Below are 16,358 nucleotides of genomic sequence, written 5' to 3' on the forward strand. Positions count from 1 at the left end.
TCCTCTGCTGTGCTCCAAACAGCCTGGTCAACCTGGGCTCTAAGTCTTCACTACAGAGGCGAAGGAGTGGAAGTGACACAGGAATTGGGTTGACAGCCTGCATTTTCTTTACCTGGCTGTCCGCGTGGGCATTTGCCTCTCGTCTGGAAGGGGCTAGATGTGGGCAGAAGCCTTTGCACCCGCCACAGGTGTACAGTGGCCCCGAAAAAAAAATGAACTCTTGATGCTCCCAGTCTAGGCTATCTTGCTTTGCCTGCTGCCATTTTTCTGATGTGTCTCCACAGTCCACTAACTCCTTCCAGTCCATTTTCTCCTCTATGTTCTCCCACCTCCTCTCCCTCTTTCATAGTCTCTGTATTCTTTGAATGGGGAGAGGAGGAGGAGAGGCTGACATCTCCATGGAAGCTCATCATGGCAGCTCTGCTGTGCTCCCTTGATCTCCAGTCAAAATGCAGGCAGACACTTTCTAAAGCTACCTGAAAAGACACGGGTGCTTGGTTACTCTTTGCTTCATTCCCTCAAGCTAGCAGAAGGGGCTCAGCCCCTCACAGAGATAGCTGTGAGATCCCCAAATCTCTTTTCTCCAAGGAATCATCTCACTGGGCAAGTGAAACAACCCCTCTGACTTTTTTGGTCCTCAAACTGAGAGCATCCTCAGTCTGAACTCAGTTTGCTGAACTCAGAAGGACTTCAGAAGACCCTAAAATTTGATGTACCCATAATGCACCCTGCTTGCACACCAGCACATCAGGAACCTGCACTCCACCAGTGCTGGCCTCTTCCAGAGCTGTCGATCACCTTCAACACCTTCAACTGACTGCTTTCTCCAAAACTGGCCTGAACAAAGAACTCTGGCAGCTCCCATCCTCTGCCTGCCAGGGCTGAAGCACCAGAAAGATTTCCAGTGGTCCAGCAACTGACTGGCCCTCATACTGGCTAGTAGGTGCCACTCACTCCACATGCCAAGAGGTTTGTACACTAGCATCAAAGATATTAGACAAATTAGTAGTAACGATAACAGAGCAAATATGAAAATGCTATGTCAACATGCATTGCTATGAAACTATAACCCACTCTTTGCGTGATGTTCCTTGACTTGTCTCACAAGCTGCTCAGACCCACAGAGAAGTTACACATCAGAGGATCCTCAGGAATTTCCAGAGGGTGTCCCTTTTACTAGAAGTTGCTGTGGCATGACCGAGAGGGCCAAACTTTACAAGCTGAGTTGGTCTGATTGCATGTCCAGTGCTTAAGATGCCACAGGCACGCAAGCTGCTCTGCAGTTTGCAAAGCGGTCCATGTGATCGTAGCCATAATCATAATTTGCTCAGCTCCCCCTGGCCCAAGAAATGCTCCTAACACTGTGAAAAGCTGTTTACAGAAACCACTTCCTTCATTACAAGGCAAGAAATCTGGCAACCACCTCCCAGTGCTCAACAAACCTACCCCAGAGCAAAGTAGAGATGAAGTCTGCATCCAATTAAAACTAGAAGGGGGTATTAAACAATTAGCACATAATTACCTGATTTGGGCTAATGTCAAGACTCTGGGGAGGACCCGGCCAGTGTCGGGGCATCTTTAGTGACCATACCTAAGCGGTACTTCAGCTAGAAGCATCGCAGGCAAAATGCTGCTTTACTGCCATCCTGCATCATGGTATTGGCTGAGCGCAGGGCTAGTGACTCACCAGGAATTTTCCCCCCCGAAGCATTGGTGGAAAAAAAAAATCTTCTCCAATTGAAATGCCAATTTTTGAGATTAAACTTAGCCAAGATGTGCAGGGGGTAAAATGTTAACCTCAGCAGAAGGCATTCATTCATTTTTACAACTCCCAGCGCCTTGATCTATATTTTATCACTTTTAGAGAAAGGTACAGCTCCAAGAATCTTCCAGCACCTTGTTGCATCTCATTACCTGAGAGTCCACACACACTTCTGCACATGCTTAATTTTCACTAAGTGACAAATGTGTTGAGGTGTACAAGAAAAATTTGCATGCTTTAGGTTAAGCACTTAACATGCATCCATGTGCAATAGCAGTTTACAGCTTCTCCCCACCTGCTTTCACCTAAACCAAGGGAATGCCTCTCATATTTCAGGAAATCTGTATGACGAGAGCAATCTGCTCTACCTCATAACCTATCAGGTCAGCTCTTCAAGACCACCACCTCTCCTCCTTGCTCATGTTGGGAGGAGGAGGAGAAAGGAAACAGTGACAACAGACCCGCCGCAGAACTTACTTCTTGGGCTTGCCCACCGCGTTCTCAGCCACGTGGTATCCAGGCTTGCACTTGTATCGACAGACTGAGCCCACGTCGTGGTTGCCTTGCAGGCACCGTGGGACCAGGAGCTTGGCGTTGGCCATCGCCGGAGGCGCATCACATTCCAGCTTGCAGTAGGCTTCAGGGAGTGACCAGAGACCGTCCTCCAGGCACGTCAGCCACTGGTTGGTTCCTGACCCAAAAAGAGAAGCAATTATGTAGGGACTACGGCTGACCCAGGGATAGAGTCCTGCTGAGGGAAGCTCAGAGCAACCAGCAAAAGTCCTCTCTAGTCAGAGTCAATACCAATGCCAAGAGAGGACAACAAATATGAAGATCGGGGACTCCATTGCATGCTTTGTCAGGCTGGGGCAGAAATTCCTTGAATGTAGACAGAAGCAGGGAAGGGACAACTTCTAGGGGATGGAGAAAGGATCTCAGTTCTGCAACTCTCCCCAAAACTCTCTCTTAAAATTCCCCTCTCTGGTGACACCTCAGGATAGCCTTCATCTGGCTGAGGGCTTTTCTGTACAACACCTACCTGTCCTATTTAGTTCAGCCCACCTTCATTCTCCTCAGGTGCTTTTTGCATCTTGCTCTTACCTACCCCTACAAGCTCTTATACCCAGCACTACATGTGCAGCACAAGACAAGAAGTATCAGGAGTACATATGTGGAAGCCTTAACTGGTGTGACTGGCAATTCAAACCACCCATCACTACAGGTCTGTGTTGAGCATTACAGCCCAACTCTTTGCTGTTCCTCTAGAGAAAAAGGCTTTTGGTAGATCCAGCTAATGGGTGGCCAAAGCTGCACAGCTCTGGGTGTGACTGTGCTGTGTCCGGGACCGCACCACCCACATGGTGTGGATGATGGATGGTTCACTGGGAACTGCTGAGCAAGAAAAAAAGCTGGACTGGAGTGAATGGGACTCTTCCTACTGAGAGGCTTGGATCAGCAGGTTTCCAGTGCAGTCAGACCCCTCCACGGTCCCTTCAAGCATCTCTTTCTTTTTATGGGATCACTGCTCTGCTGACAACTGCTCTTGGACCAGGAGCAAGACTATGCCTCTGCACAGTGCTTGCATTCCTGGTGGGCCTGCGCTGCTAAGGGTCATCTTCCCCCCATGCAGCCGTGTCATCCTTTCCTTGCCTATTCTTAGCATTTATTAGCCCCGAGAGCCTGCCTACAAGGATGCGAGCCTTCGGGGAGAACAAGCATCAAGCACGTCCCCGTCTTGACAGCTCAGCCGAGTCAGCTGGACCTCTGAGAAGTAGCCTTGGCTGAGCACCACCAACCATCATGTCAGCCACTGGAAGTCACCTGGGGCACTGCACTGAGGTGACAAGAGGCAGCTGTGAGTGAAAGATCAGATTAAAGCCCTCAGCACATCCACCCAAGGCAATGGGGCATCAGTTCTTGCAGAATTTGGACTGCCAAGGCATCATTCACGTGCTCCCCTTTGATCAGCTCACGCCAGGGATCTGCCGGCATCCCCCCATCATGAAATGAGACCTTAATTCCCTACATTTTTTGGTCCTTAGGTTTGACTTTTTTTTTCTTTTTTTTAAATTATTTTCATACGTTTCGGCTATAAATGTCTCCATAAAATAGGGCACCCATTAAAATGATTTGTTGTATGTGATTGTTCAGAGCACAGGCGTTGGTGGAAACTCACATGAAGTCCCAGTGCTTGGAGCTGTCAAGGCAATTACCCCCGAAATCCCATCCAGCTCAGCCTTGTACAGACAGGAACAGTAGCTCTCTTTCTCCGACTTGGCTTGAAAACATTCCTGTGGCTACTGATGGAGTCGGCAGAACGAAAGCCAGGCCATGGCGTGTCTGGGGGATCGCTGTGTGTCTGGGTGGTGAACATCTCTGCAGCTGCGGACATCAGTCTCTACAGCTTTATACAGCCCCAGGCCTCTTGAACCACAGGCTTTCCCACAGCCACCAGGCACTGAGCCACTTTTGGCTCTCTGAAGTCCTCTCTGTCTGCATGTTTCTTGCCTCTCTCATCCCTGGAATACTGGAGGCTGCAAGACCTCAGCAGCTATCAGGAGAAGATATCCCTACACCCCAAAGCAGATGGATAAGGGCTGCCAGCCAGGGGATGGGAGTCAGAGGGAATTATCCCCACACTATGGTGTCTCCACTCAATAGGGATGGATGCCCATCATTTTGGGAAGTCTCTCAAGAGCCTACTTGGCTGGTAGAAGCCAGGATAACCAGGAAATTCAAAGTAGCTCTGTCTGAACAGTTTGGGATGAGGATGGAAAAAGTGGGATGAAAAAGGTTGGTTAAATCTCTCAATGCTCCAGACTGTACCTTGAAGCTTGGCTGGGGGGATGCAGGAGAAGGAGCATCTCTGCAGGTAGGTGGTCCCCGTGGGGCAGGAGAACTCGGCGTAGTACACATGGGATTGGTCAGGGACACTGCAGTCAACAGGGTCACAAGTCACAGATCTGTCCCACTGTCCTGAGCTGCACATCAGCACCACCTCCTGCAAAGCAAGGCTCCGTCAGATCCCTGTAAATGAGCTTTAATCTACTGGTTTGCCACGACAGCAGAAAGGGTTGACCCAGATTTCAGGACAAGGAGAGTTTTCCCTTATTTTTCCTCTCCTAATGTGTGCTTTCTCCATGACTTGACACCAAGTCACGAAGCCCTTCACTATTCACGGGATGATTGTTTGGGGTGCGAAAGCAGTAAATGGCCTTCAAGGTAACACGGGAGTCACCTGCACCAGAGACCTTCTAATGCTTGGTTTGAGGTTCATTTAACCTCATTTACAAATCTTAATTACTCATCCTCTCTTAAACAACTCGGGGAGAACATGAGAACCTAATCCCCAGCTGTCCCACCACTAAACATGATCAACATGTGTCATGGGCTTCATCATAAAAGAGTGCTGGATGATGGTGTGCAATGAGCAACCTGCTCTAGTGAAAATGTGTCCCCAGCCATGGCAGGCAGGTAGGACTAGACAATCTGCTAAAGGTCCCTTTCCAAACCCAACTGTTCTATGATTCCCAATCCTAGACCCCTAACCCTAGCCCAGCAGTCCTCAGGCAGGGGTTGCAGACCAAAGAGGTGTCTTTCAACTGTTCCTGATGTTCCTTCGCTGGCTGAGTACAACCACGCTGCTCACACAGTCAAATGTGTGACCCAGCCAACACATTCTGACTGAACCTGGAAGAGGTTCTCTGAAGGACATCACTGCATTTAAGTCTGGTCCTCTTGGGTGCACAGCAGGATCACAGTGTAACTGAACCAGGTGGAGATGATGCTCAGGGAAGAGCTGTGCGTGTTTTCCCCAAAATGTCTCAAAGATGAGCAGGGTCACAAAGCCAAACCAGTAACATCACTGGAGGGCTCTGGCAGGGCACTTGCAAGCTGCCATCTGCTGTGACAGCCACATGGTGAAGTTCTGTCGAGAAGTTTCCCATCTCGCTGCCAAATGCAGGAAAACTGTCACCCGAGGCAGATTTGTTTCTTGCGGTTTCATTTCAGAGAATGGGAACATTTTGTTTTCACAGGGCATGGCTTGGCCCTCAGAGCCATGGGGCCGTGTAATTAATAACCTCCCTGCTGATGAGGGGCTGAGTGGCGCATCCCCAGCTTGCCCCGCTGCACTTCCCAGTGCCTACCTCTGCTGCAACGAACACCAATGGCTGCAGCACGGAAACCTGCCTGCCAGGCATCAGGAGCACTTGCAACTCTCCAGAAAAGCTCCACCCCGCTGATATGGCCTGAACCACCTCTGTCTGTCTCCAGTACATCCTAAGGATCGGCTCAGCCCCTGAGAGTCCTGTACCCGCTCCAGGAAACATCCTAAGGACAGGACACACTGTGCCCATCAACCTGCCAAGGTGACTGCCCAAACCCGATGCAGCTCAGCTCACAAGGACGCAACAGTTCCAAACCTTCTCCATCAACAGCTAAGAGCTGTGCTACACTTCTGGCTTTTACAGACCTTTGGGAAGGGAGATAAACCCTTTCATACTGACCTCTGTGCTGCCCCAATAGCGTGGGCAATGTTACTGCAACGCAGTACAAAGGAAGAACAGCTCTCCGCGCTGCCTCTAAATATAGTTGTACTGCAACGACTTCAGTTTCTCCTGAGCCACTAACTTCAGCTTTAAGAGAGAAAACATCCCAGGGATCTTTAACTCTCCCAGAAACACCCATTTGGAGAACAGAAATGTCTACCTCTCCCTTTGTGGGACCGCATCATCCTGGTTTGAGACGTCTCCTGCAGCAACTTTTAGCCTGGCTGAGCCATGGTCTGCAGGTAGCACTGAGCTGGGAGACCTAGGACTGTGGTGAGGGGTCTCCAGAGCAGGACCATCAACACAAGAGCCTGCTTTGTGCTGAAGTTTGTTGGAACAGTAGTGAGGAGGTCAGAGCTACAGGAACAAGATATTCTGGGATCACTGCAACTACCTGAGGATGGTTAAAGCTTTCTCAACTAACACTTGCTCCAAGGGGCTGCATGGCCATGTCCACTCTGAGGTGCACTCACCTGTGTGGAGCTGAGGCTCTTCCCGTTGCTGGAGCGAAGGACGAAGCCCTTTTCACACGTGATGGTGCACGCCATGTGTCTGGGGCTGTCGGAGGTACAGTTGAGGGTGGCAGCATGAGAAATCACCGGCTGCGTGCAGCTTCCTGACCTGGCACAGGCACCGTGGACACAGCTACAGAGAAGAGGAAAGGCATCAACCGTAGAGAGTACACCATTAGACTCACATGATTGCAGCCACTCACATGTGTCCTCCCATACGTACTCTGCTCACACATGTCTCTTGGATACTAGTGTTCGGGGACAGACAGTGGACAGCAAGAACTCTGCACTTTCCAAAGGCAAACTCTGCATTAGACAGCAGAGAATCGGCAATGGATTCTCCAATGGCAACGAAAGGTTTAGCTGGAGAAGAAACCTCTGCAGCTACTAGGGGACCATCCGTGAGATGTTCTTCAAGCTGCATGCAGTCCCCACCAGACCCAGCAAGAGTCGCCCAAGCTTCCTGCCCACCACAGCCTGTGGCAGAAGGAGAAGCTGAATGTGCTGACCAGACGTCTCCTCCATCCCACTCGTGTCACCTTCCCACTCTACTTTGATGGCACCTCTGCTCTTCCCACATGCTTTTCAAGCATGTGCCAGGCTCTTTTCAAGCACGATGCCAGGTTCTTTGGGATCAGGACTATCTCAAGATGCACCTGTCCAGCTCTGCAGACTCAGCTGTGGCCACTGAGCTGAGATGCAGCTAAAAGGAAGAATTGACCTCCTCTGTGCACCAACCCAAGGGACAAGAAGCCCCAGGAAAGCTTTCAATGTGTCACCTGTCCCTTGGAAATAAACAGCCCTCTCCTCACTGCAGCAGCTTCCTGCGAAGGACCAGTCATCAGGTACTGATTAATTAAGCACCACCAATACTCCCCATAATGAAGCAGAGTGCTGGCCAGAGGGCTACAGTCTCCATCAGTGAAACGCAGCCAGCGGATTAATTACCTGGGATGAAATGAGGCCGAGACACGGGATTGAGACAACAGCTTTGAAAGAAAAATGTCCTGCTTATCTGGTGGTCAGGAGGCAAAACCAGACAACAATCCTCCTGAAGCAGGGGCAGCTTCAGGTGGTCACTAGGGAGAGAAGGGAGGGAGCTGCACCCAAACATCTCCCCTCGGCTTCGCACGGGGCTGCCGACAGCTCTTGTATCTTGTGCACTGCCTTTCACCCAGGCAGGCACAGGCAGCCTTTGCTTTTGGCATTTGCTTGACCTCTTCAGCTGAGGATGCATGGATAGAAATCCCACAAGCAACACCCCAAAAAAAAAATTTTAAAAAGGCATAAAAAAAATAATTAAGTGCTGACACAGGCGTTAAGGGAACGCAATGTGCTTTTGACTCTGGACAAATCCACCCAGCCAAAGACACACGGTGGAAACCTGCAGGCCACAGCCCTGAATGAGCCGGTGGGCACGGGAGGGGACCACAAAGGAGCCCAAGAAGAAAGGGGCTGTTTTTTCAATGCAGACCTGTTTATGAAGTGAGAAATGGTTTCGGGGCAGCTGCTGCAAATTCTTTCACTAGCTTATATTTCCATTTGCTTCCTTTTTAAAGAATTTGTTTTATGAGCACAGCGTTTGTCAGGTCATTAGCTTCTGAGGGCATCTGGTACCAATTGTAGCTCTCTCTCCCCTCCCCTCACACAGTCACCTTCTCCAGGCAGCTGCTTTGCTCCCTGCCTGTGCCCCCAGCACCCACACACACACAGTTGTCCCCAACTCCACCTCTCCGTGATGGAACCACTGTCCTAAACTTCCTCATGTGTGAAAGAGGCCAAGTTTCTCCTCTTTCCACCCTTACTCTTGCATCCTTTCCCCTTCCTTTCCAGCCACAGGCATGCCAGCAGATGCAGCTGGTGCTCAGCATCCATCCTACCATGGTGCTCGGTGCCACATCAACATGCCATCGCATGCCTCTACCACTGGGTGCCTCTGGGCACATACAGAGGTTATCCAGCCAAATCATAGACCACATGTATGGAAGCAGAGCGTGGAGATGGGCGGTGGGGTTGCCACGCAGCTGTAGGCTACAGCGTAGCTAGATGGCACACTGGGACCCCACACCAGCTAACCTCACCTACTCATGATGTTGGGTTTGGTTATGAAGCATGTGCTCACTGCAGAGCCAGTTCAAGGTGGGGTGGTGGCACCCTCCAGACACATCAAGCCAGGTCAACTGCTTGGCTGGAGCAGCTCTGCAGAAGTTGGTGTGGCCAGGGCACATTGTCTAGGGCAGCCTTGGCAGTCCGAACAACGCTGTTCCTTAATAACAAGAATCGAAGCACTGATCCTTTCCAGCAGTACTGGGTACATTTTGGTTTTCCAGCAGTTCAGAAATGTTACCGGCAATGCTGGTGTAAAACAGGTTGAGAGCTGGGCAAATTTCTTAGTGTATTAATACACATGCAAAATACTGTATAGATTAGTTCTGTATAAGGGACTGGTAATAATAGGTCATAATATCAAAATCTTTCTTTTTATAAACACCACATATATATATATCTCCATGCACATATTCTTTATAGATGTATTTCAGAAATAATTAGCTTCCTCTTTGCCCCAAAAGATGACTAATTTAACATCATTTTCTCTGTGACTAACACCACCCTTATCCCACAAATACCCACTAGGTTTCAGCTTGGAAATGATCTGAGACCTATCGACTCAAGTTCTAAGAAGTTGTTCTCATCCTACACGTAGCTTTGAAGTCTGGTGCTGCTATTCCAGACTTGAAGAGGGGCTCACGTCACTGAAAAGTGTCCAATTTTCTCAAATACGTCAGTAAGCTTTAAAAAAAATATTAAAAATAAAATAAATATTATTTCTATCTACAAACTTTGCCTCAGTTATTTCATTTATCATTATCAGCATCATCGTGATTACCACTGCAATACTCCAGACCAGTACAGCCATGAGCCCGGTTGTGTACAAGTGCAAGACAAAGCAAACAAAACAAACAAAACAAACCAAAACAAGGAACTCACAAAAAAAAAAACAAAAAGCCCTGTGGCCTGGCCCCATGGTGACCCATGTGCCTTACCAGGATTGGGGTAAAGTGATGGAATAAATCACTGCTCTCTGCTGCTGGAGCAGCCTAACGAAAGGCTGGATGGGGAAATGGTGCAGTTAGCCCAGTTCTGATCTCAGCATGAAGGAGCTCTTTCTCCTTTTGATGATAAATGAAATTCCTGTATCGCAGCTGCAAACTCCAGACTTTTTCCCATTTCTGATTCAGGCCATATAAGATGTGGGATGTGCCAATGTTTTTATTTTTTTTCCCCTGCATGAAACGTCCAAGAAATTTCCATTTTTATCCCAGCATCTTCTGAAGCTCAAGCTAATGATTTGTCAACAACATTTTTACAAAATACTAAGGTTTTTCTCCTAACTTATTCCACGTCAGCACCAGTCTGCATGATCTTCTGGGCTTACCAAGTCCCATAACTCATATATCAAAGAAAGTTTCAGATCTAGAAATTTGTGAAATTCTGCCTAGCAATGGCCCTAACTGCTCTGGAATGGTAAGAGCTTTGTCCTGAAATGGGATCAATCCTATAAACTAGAGCAAATCTCATCAGAAAGATGAAGGATCCCAAAGCCAAGCCCAAAACAGTGCATCTGCCTAAAGTATAATAAACCATCCAGAGAATCATAGAATTGTTTGGGTTCAAAAGAACATTAAAGATGGTTTAGTTTCAACATCCCCTGCCATGAGCAGGGACATCTCCCACTAGACCAGGTTGCTCAAAGACCCATCCGGCCTGGCCTTGGACACTTTTGGAGGGGCTTCCACAGTTTCTCTTGGCTGTAGTATCTTCTGAAGCTTTAAACCCAAAGATTGCTACTAAAACAGACCTCATCATCAAGTTTCAACTCTAACAGGGGAAAACTCTTACGAGAAGTTCATCTCATGACACAAATTTTGGGGGAGAGGGGGATATGGGAGATGTTGATGGAAAGGCAAAGGCTTCAGCCAAACTTTCTACAGTTAAGTGTAGTCACTGCATATACTCTGGTTCAGTTGACACTGCAAGACTGAGAATCAACGTGGTAAAAGATGTTTACCCCAATGCGGACTAGCAAAAGTGAATAGCTAGGAAATGAGAAAAGATGTTTTGGAAATTCTTGGGAGTATCTCCCTTCAGGCATGTTTCTCGTGAAGGGAAAAGGTCTCACTTTTCCAGGAAATCTGATGACAACTATCCTTGTGGGAGCAGGCTACGTGTACAGACGCAACGATGGTGATGCATCTTGATTACGATCTTCATTGAGGTTGTCATCTCAAGAAAAGGTGTTTGCTTCTGCACATGACTCCCAAAGAAACTTGGCAAAAAATAACATCTCTGTGAGTCATCCACTGTCATCTACCTTGCAGATACAGAAAAGGTACCAGTAAGATGTCAAATGACCTGTTGCCCCTCTGTAGCCATAGCAGCAAAGATAAAAAAGGAAGCAAGAGCAGATCAGTCTTGATACCTTTCCAGACAGTTCATTTGCATGTTTTTTGTGTTGTTTTCTACATCAAAATAGACTCATAGAAGAACAGAAGATGAGGGTGAAGGCAACAGAATCCTAGAATGGTTTGGGTTGGAACAGACCTTAAAGATCATCTAGTTCCAACCCCCTGACATGGGCAGGGACACCTCCCACTTGACCAGGTTGCCCAAAGCCCCATCCAACCTGGCCTTGGACACTTCCAGGAAGGGGGCTTCTAAAACATCTCTGGCCAACCTGTTCCAGTGCCTCACCATCCTCAGAATAAAGAATCAAGTTTGGACTTCTCAGCTTCCCAGCCTGAGGCAGGACAGACTATACCTTCACTATTCCTAAGAGCAGCTGACCTGATTGCTTCCTGAAGGCAGACAGGTCCACCTGCGGATCATGAGACCAGCATGTAAGTGGGATTTATCTCCAGTATTCCTCAAGGGTGCATATTTCAGCTACCCCAAACATCACCTTTATCCATATCCCATCTCCACAGCAACACCATTTCTCATTTCTGTCACCTCCTATCTTGTCCAGAAGAATTCGCTTCTGATCCACATCCACCACCGAGATAGATGTAGAAATAGTGGAAGGATTTCAAAAGGGAGCTGCCAGCAGAAGCTGTAGCTGGACTGCAAGACTTATGCTATAAGATTTAAGGAGGGAAAAAGTATTTATCATGACAGAGAGGAGACAGAGAGAGGATCTGATTGCATTGTACAGACACATGTGTACAGAAGCCATCTGCTGGCGAGAGGCACTTAGACCTTTCTGACAAGGGCACAGTGAAAGCAACAACTTTCATCCTGAAATCAGAGGCAACTACTCAGCAGAGAGGGTTATAAGAGCAGCAGGAGAGATGGTGGATTCATTACCTCCTGCAGCCTGTGACATGGGGTAAGAGAGCCTCAGAAGGACATGTTCAGTCCAGTTTCTGTGAAAAAAGGCAGTGCCTGTACGTGACACCTTCCAGATGGACAGTGAAGTCACCAGTTAGAAGCAAATAAGTCCCACAGCACAGCCTTGGCCACCACTGCCCATCAGTCAGTCAGGGAACAATAATAGCACCAGAGGTCAACAGGCTTTGACGTGAGGGGTGATGCACCTTGACAGGTCTCAAGGGCATAGGCGAAGGCCAAGGTGAGCCCCAGGGAAGATGGTGATCAGGATCATGGGCTTCGTTCTTGAGAGGTCTTTTCCCTCCAGGCCAAGGAGAGAGGATGTGCATGGTGCAGTAGAGACACAATGTGCTCTCATGGGGTTTGTGCTGTACCCAGGAGACCAAGTTTGCCTGGGAGAGGCAGGGAACAGATGTCCAGGTGTATGTGCTGTCCTCACAGCAGACAACTCTCAGCACTGTCTGGGAGGGCAGAGAGGGGATGGAGGCACATCTTGACCTGAGCACTTCTCAGCCCAGCAGGCGTGACTTGGGATCCTAACGTAAGGGTCCGTCCACTTTGTGCACTGTGGGGCACCTTAGGCCAGAGGCAAGGAAACGAAACACCAACATCTCTAACTCAGAGCCCCTGGAGATTTCCACACCAGCACACATGAAGTTCGCATGGATTGACTCTGCATAAATTTGGTGCCTGATAGAAGGAAAACAAATCAAAAACCTGCTTGGGAAATGGTCCTCTTCTCTTTGCTGAAGAAAGTTTAGCAATTGAAAAAAAAAACAAAAACAAAAAACCAAACCCAAAATCCAAACCATAAACCCCCTCCTCCATCTGATTTTCTCTCCCCAACACCTACTTTCCACATAAAAGGAATCCAAACCAGGCTCCCCTCAATGCATTAAATCCGCTTTTAGGGGGCCAAAGGAGGGCACTCGCACAGGAAATAAACACACCACTCAGATTGCATTTTGTATCACCTTTCCTGTTAACTCGCTGAGGCATTTCCCAGCATATGCTAAAGTAAAATGAAAACAGGCTAAAAATAAAGATCAAGCTAAAAATAAGCATAACAGAGGAAACTAACTCCGTTGCCCTGATTCAGTATATAGCCTCTACCAAGGCAAACAGGAGGGGCTACAGCTCAGTTTTAAAATACAAAGAGAAAGATGAAAGTTGGAGAGTTTGAGTTTCCTGGGTGGAAATTCACTAAAAAATAAGTCTGATTTCTGCTTGACCTCATAAGGTTGTGGCTGGGGACAGAAAGCAGCCCCAAGCTGTCAGCAGAGACAGCAGAGAGGGGTTCCCAGTACTGGTAGTGACCGAGGGACACCATGTTGCTTTGGTCTGCAAGTGCTCTTCCAACCTTCAGCTCCTCAAGCAGGTCTGAAAGCAGAAGGCATTTTTTTAATTTAATTTTTTTTTTCAAAACCGGGATGCACTTCTCTAGCATCAAACGCCTGACCTGGAGATGGCTGCATTTCGTCGGCAGAAACATCATCTCACTTTTTTCTCCAGCCTGCAAAGCACTTTGAGATCCCTTCGAGATGAAAGATGCTGCAGAAATACCAAGCTGTCATATATTTATTATTTTGGCAACGAGCATCTCTAGACTTGAAGTCAGGAAACCTCATTTCTTTGTTGCTGTCCCTTTCTTGGGTTATTTTAGGAAAGCACTCGCATGCACGTATTGCGTACATGAGGCCGGGTGCGTGCAGTCAATTCAGTTCTCTGCAGGAGTAACACTGATCTTCTGAGATCTTCTACAGTTGAATGTCTCTAAAGCTCTTAAGATTTTATATTCCTGGATATTTAGAGGGGATTTTTTCCCCCAAAGTCCATTTGCCTTGCATGAAATAGATTATTAGCCCTTAAAAATACTCCTGTACATTAGTTTTGGAGATCAAATGTATTTAAAAATATGATACAGGGGGAGATACTTGGATGTTTCTTGACTTGCCACAGGCAGACCTTTTATTATTAATGAGGCTACTGGAGGCTGTAAACCTACCACCCCTCTAAACATTCAAGTCTTTTTTCCAGAAAACCAGTACTATAAATAACATTTCCTACTCTGAAAACTCTAGGGATCTGTTTTACTCTGAGGGTGTGCTACGGGCATGTGTATAACCTGCAATTCAGTGTATCTCAGGCAAGCCAAGGCCAGGAGAAGCCTGCAGGATGGGGAAAGAGGAGGAGGAGAAGACCTGAGGATGCTGCTGGGTCCTGCCATGCCCATGCAGAGGGAACATCATGCAGCTCTGTGCGCTCCCGTGATAGGGGAACTGGCTTCTACTTCAGCTATGAGGTTTTTTAGAGGGAGAACACCTATTTTCCTCTGTATTTCTCCCTACGTGAGTTTCTCTCCATCCATAGGCATTGCTCAGCTGTGTTCGGTCACAGCCCGGTCCTTGCCATCACTTCTGAGGGGGAGGGGGAAGCTCTGGAGCAGTGAGAGCACAGCGTTATTTTAAAAGGATGAGAAAATGTAATTGAAAAACCACATCAGTTGGCCGGGGTCTTCGAAGCATGTGTGTACATAGCTGTAATGGCTACCAGGAGGAAACAGACTGCATTTCAGGTGGACGCTGATCCTTTAATGTAAGGCTGAGAATAATATTTACATGCTGACTCACTAAGATTTATGTTTCTGTACAAATCACACATCCACTTGAAAAAAAAGAAAGTAAAAAAGCAACTGCAGGGTAGTCATGGCTTCCAGAACTCTACATAAATCAATTGTACCGTGATCCCACAAGCTTTTAGGTACAGACACACACACTCATTCATTACCAGGGAAGCTCATCCATCCAAGGGCCATCAGCAGAAGAAAAATAACAGCAGCAGCAATGCGATGTCCCTATCCAAAGTCCTTCGCTCAAAGCCCTCATAGCTCCAGAAAACCTTGGACCCAAACCCCAGGATTCCCAGTGGCGCGTTTTAAGCGACCAGCTGAACCAGAGCCCTGGCTTGGCATGCCTGTAACTTCAGGGAGCCAAAGCAAAGCCAGGCTTGGGAGGTTTGCTTGTGGTCAGCCCCATTACCCCTCCAGGACACTGCCCCATCCTTGCCTTCCTCCTTGGGTCCACACCTCTGCTCAGCACACTATTATTTAGTGTATTTTGGATGGCAGCCCTTCTCTGTCCCTCAAAGAGCAGCGCCCGCTCTGCAAATGTCACCTCTCATTTGCTGCTTTATGAACGTCCTGGTTTTTGCCTAGCAGAACCAATTCTGAAAAACAGCAGAGTCTGCGAGCACCAAACACTGGTGAAATGCCATCACTACCATTATTGTTATCGCCACATTATGACGGGGACGTGGTGAGGAGCCTGAGAGAGATGACACAGCACAGAGAGGAGGAGAGCTTTGAAACCATCTCCCACAACATGAGGAAGGCTGGAGTGGATGGAGGTGGAGCTTGTAGAGCATATGCTGAACAAACCAATGTTTCAATTTCAAGAGCAGCCATCACCGACAACTCCTCAGCAGAGGGAACTTCATTTTCCCCCCAAAGAACAGCTATTTAATGCCTTTTTGTGCAGATATACGGGGAACACACAAAACCTATTTTCCGTCTTTTCCACCCCACAGCAAGAGGAGCAAATCAAGACTCATTACACTAGATTTACCAACACCTCAAAAGCCACCTGAGAACAGTCACAGAACAGTCAGTAGATAATCCCAGAATTGAAGCACAAGGCCCCCCTCTCGGTACCCTGTGTCCCCGTTGGAAAGTGCCCTGAGGAGACCATACCTGTAGCGCTGATGGCCACGTCCCTCCTCGTGTTGCAGGAGGCAGGTGGTGGGGTCAGAGGAGCCAAACTGAGCTGAGGTCCGTAAGGCTACAGCTGCGATGCCCACAAGTGGGGAGGAGAAGTTGAGCAGCACTGAAGCAGCCCGGTGGGATGGGTCGCCATGGCCGTGGGTCACGTTGATGACGAGGGGGTTGTGCTGGCATGACAGCTCATATGTCCCTGTGAGATGGAGAAAAGAAAGAAGCCACCAGCTCAGCTTCAGGGATATTTTCTCTGCTTTTGATTTACCTCTTCTGCTCCACCCCACATCCCAACGGATGGGAAGCAGAAGATGCTGCAAGGGGGGATAGGGGGCAGCAGCATCGGATCTAGCAGGAGATTAAAGCAATGGTGGAGG

At 48.2% G+C, this 16,358-nt stretch overlaps 1 protein-coding gene across 1 annotated transcript in view; it reads right to left on the reverse strand.

The window, feature by feature from the left end:
- Nucleotides 1-16,358, reverse strand: part of PAPPA2 (pappalysin 2) — a gene marked incomplete at both ends in the record, with an annotated part of 57,558 nt that overhangs the window by 23,632 nt on the left and 17,568 nt on the right. The window contains 4 exons of the mRNA XM_009868388.1: nt 2,240-2,453; nt 4,589-4,763; nt 6,786-6,957; nt 15,961-16,180. Of these exons, the coding sequence (XP_009866690.1) occupies nt 2,240-2,453; nt 4,589-4,763; nt 6,786-6,957; nt 15,961-16,180 (781 nt within the window). The remainder of the gene's footprint in view (nt 1-2,239; nt 2,454-4,588; nt 4,764-6,785; nt 6,958-15,960; nt 16,181-16,358) is intronic.

Source organism: Apaloderma vittatum, unplaced genomic scaffold, assembly GCF_000703405.1.
Source record: "Apaloderma vittatum isolate BGI_N311 unplaced genomic scaffold, ASM70340v1 scaffold17844, whole genome shotgun sequence".
Lineage (NCBI taxonomy): Eukaryota > Metazoa > Chordata > Aves > Trogoniformes > Trogonidae > Apaloderma > Apaloderma vittatum.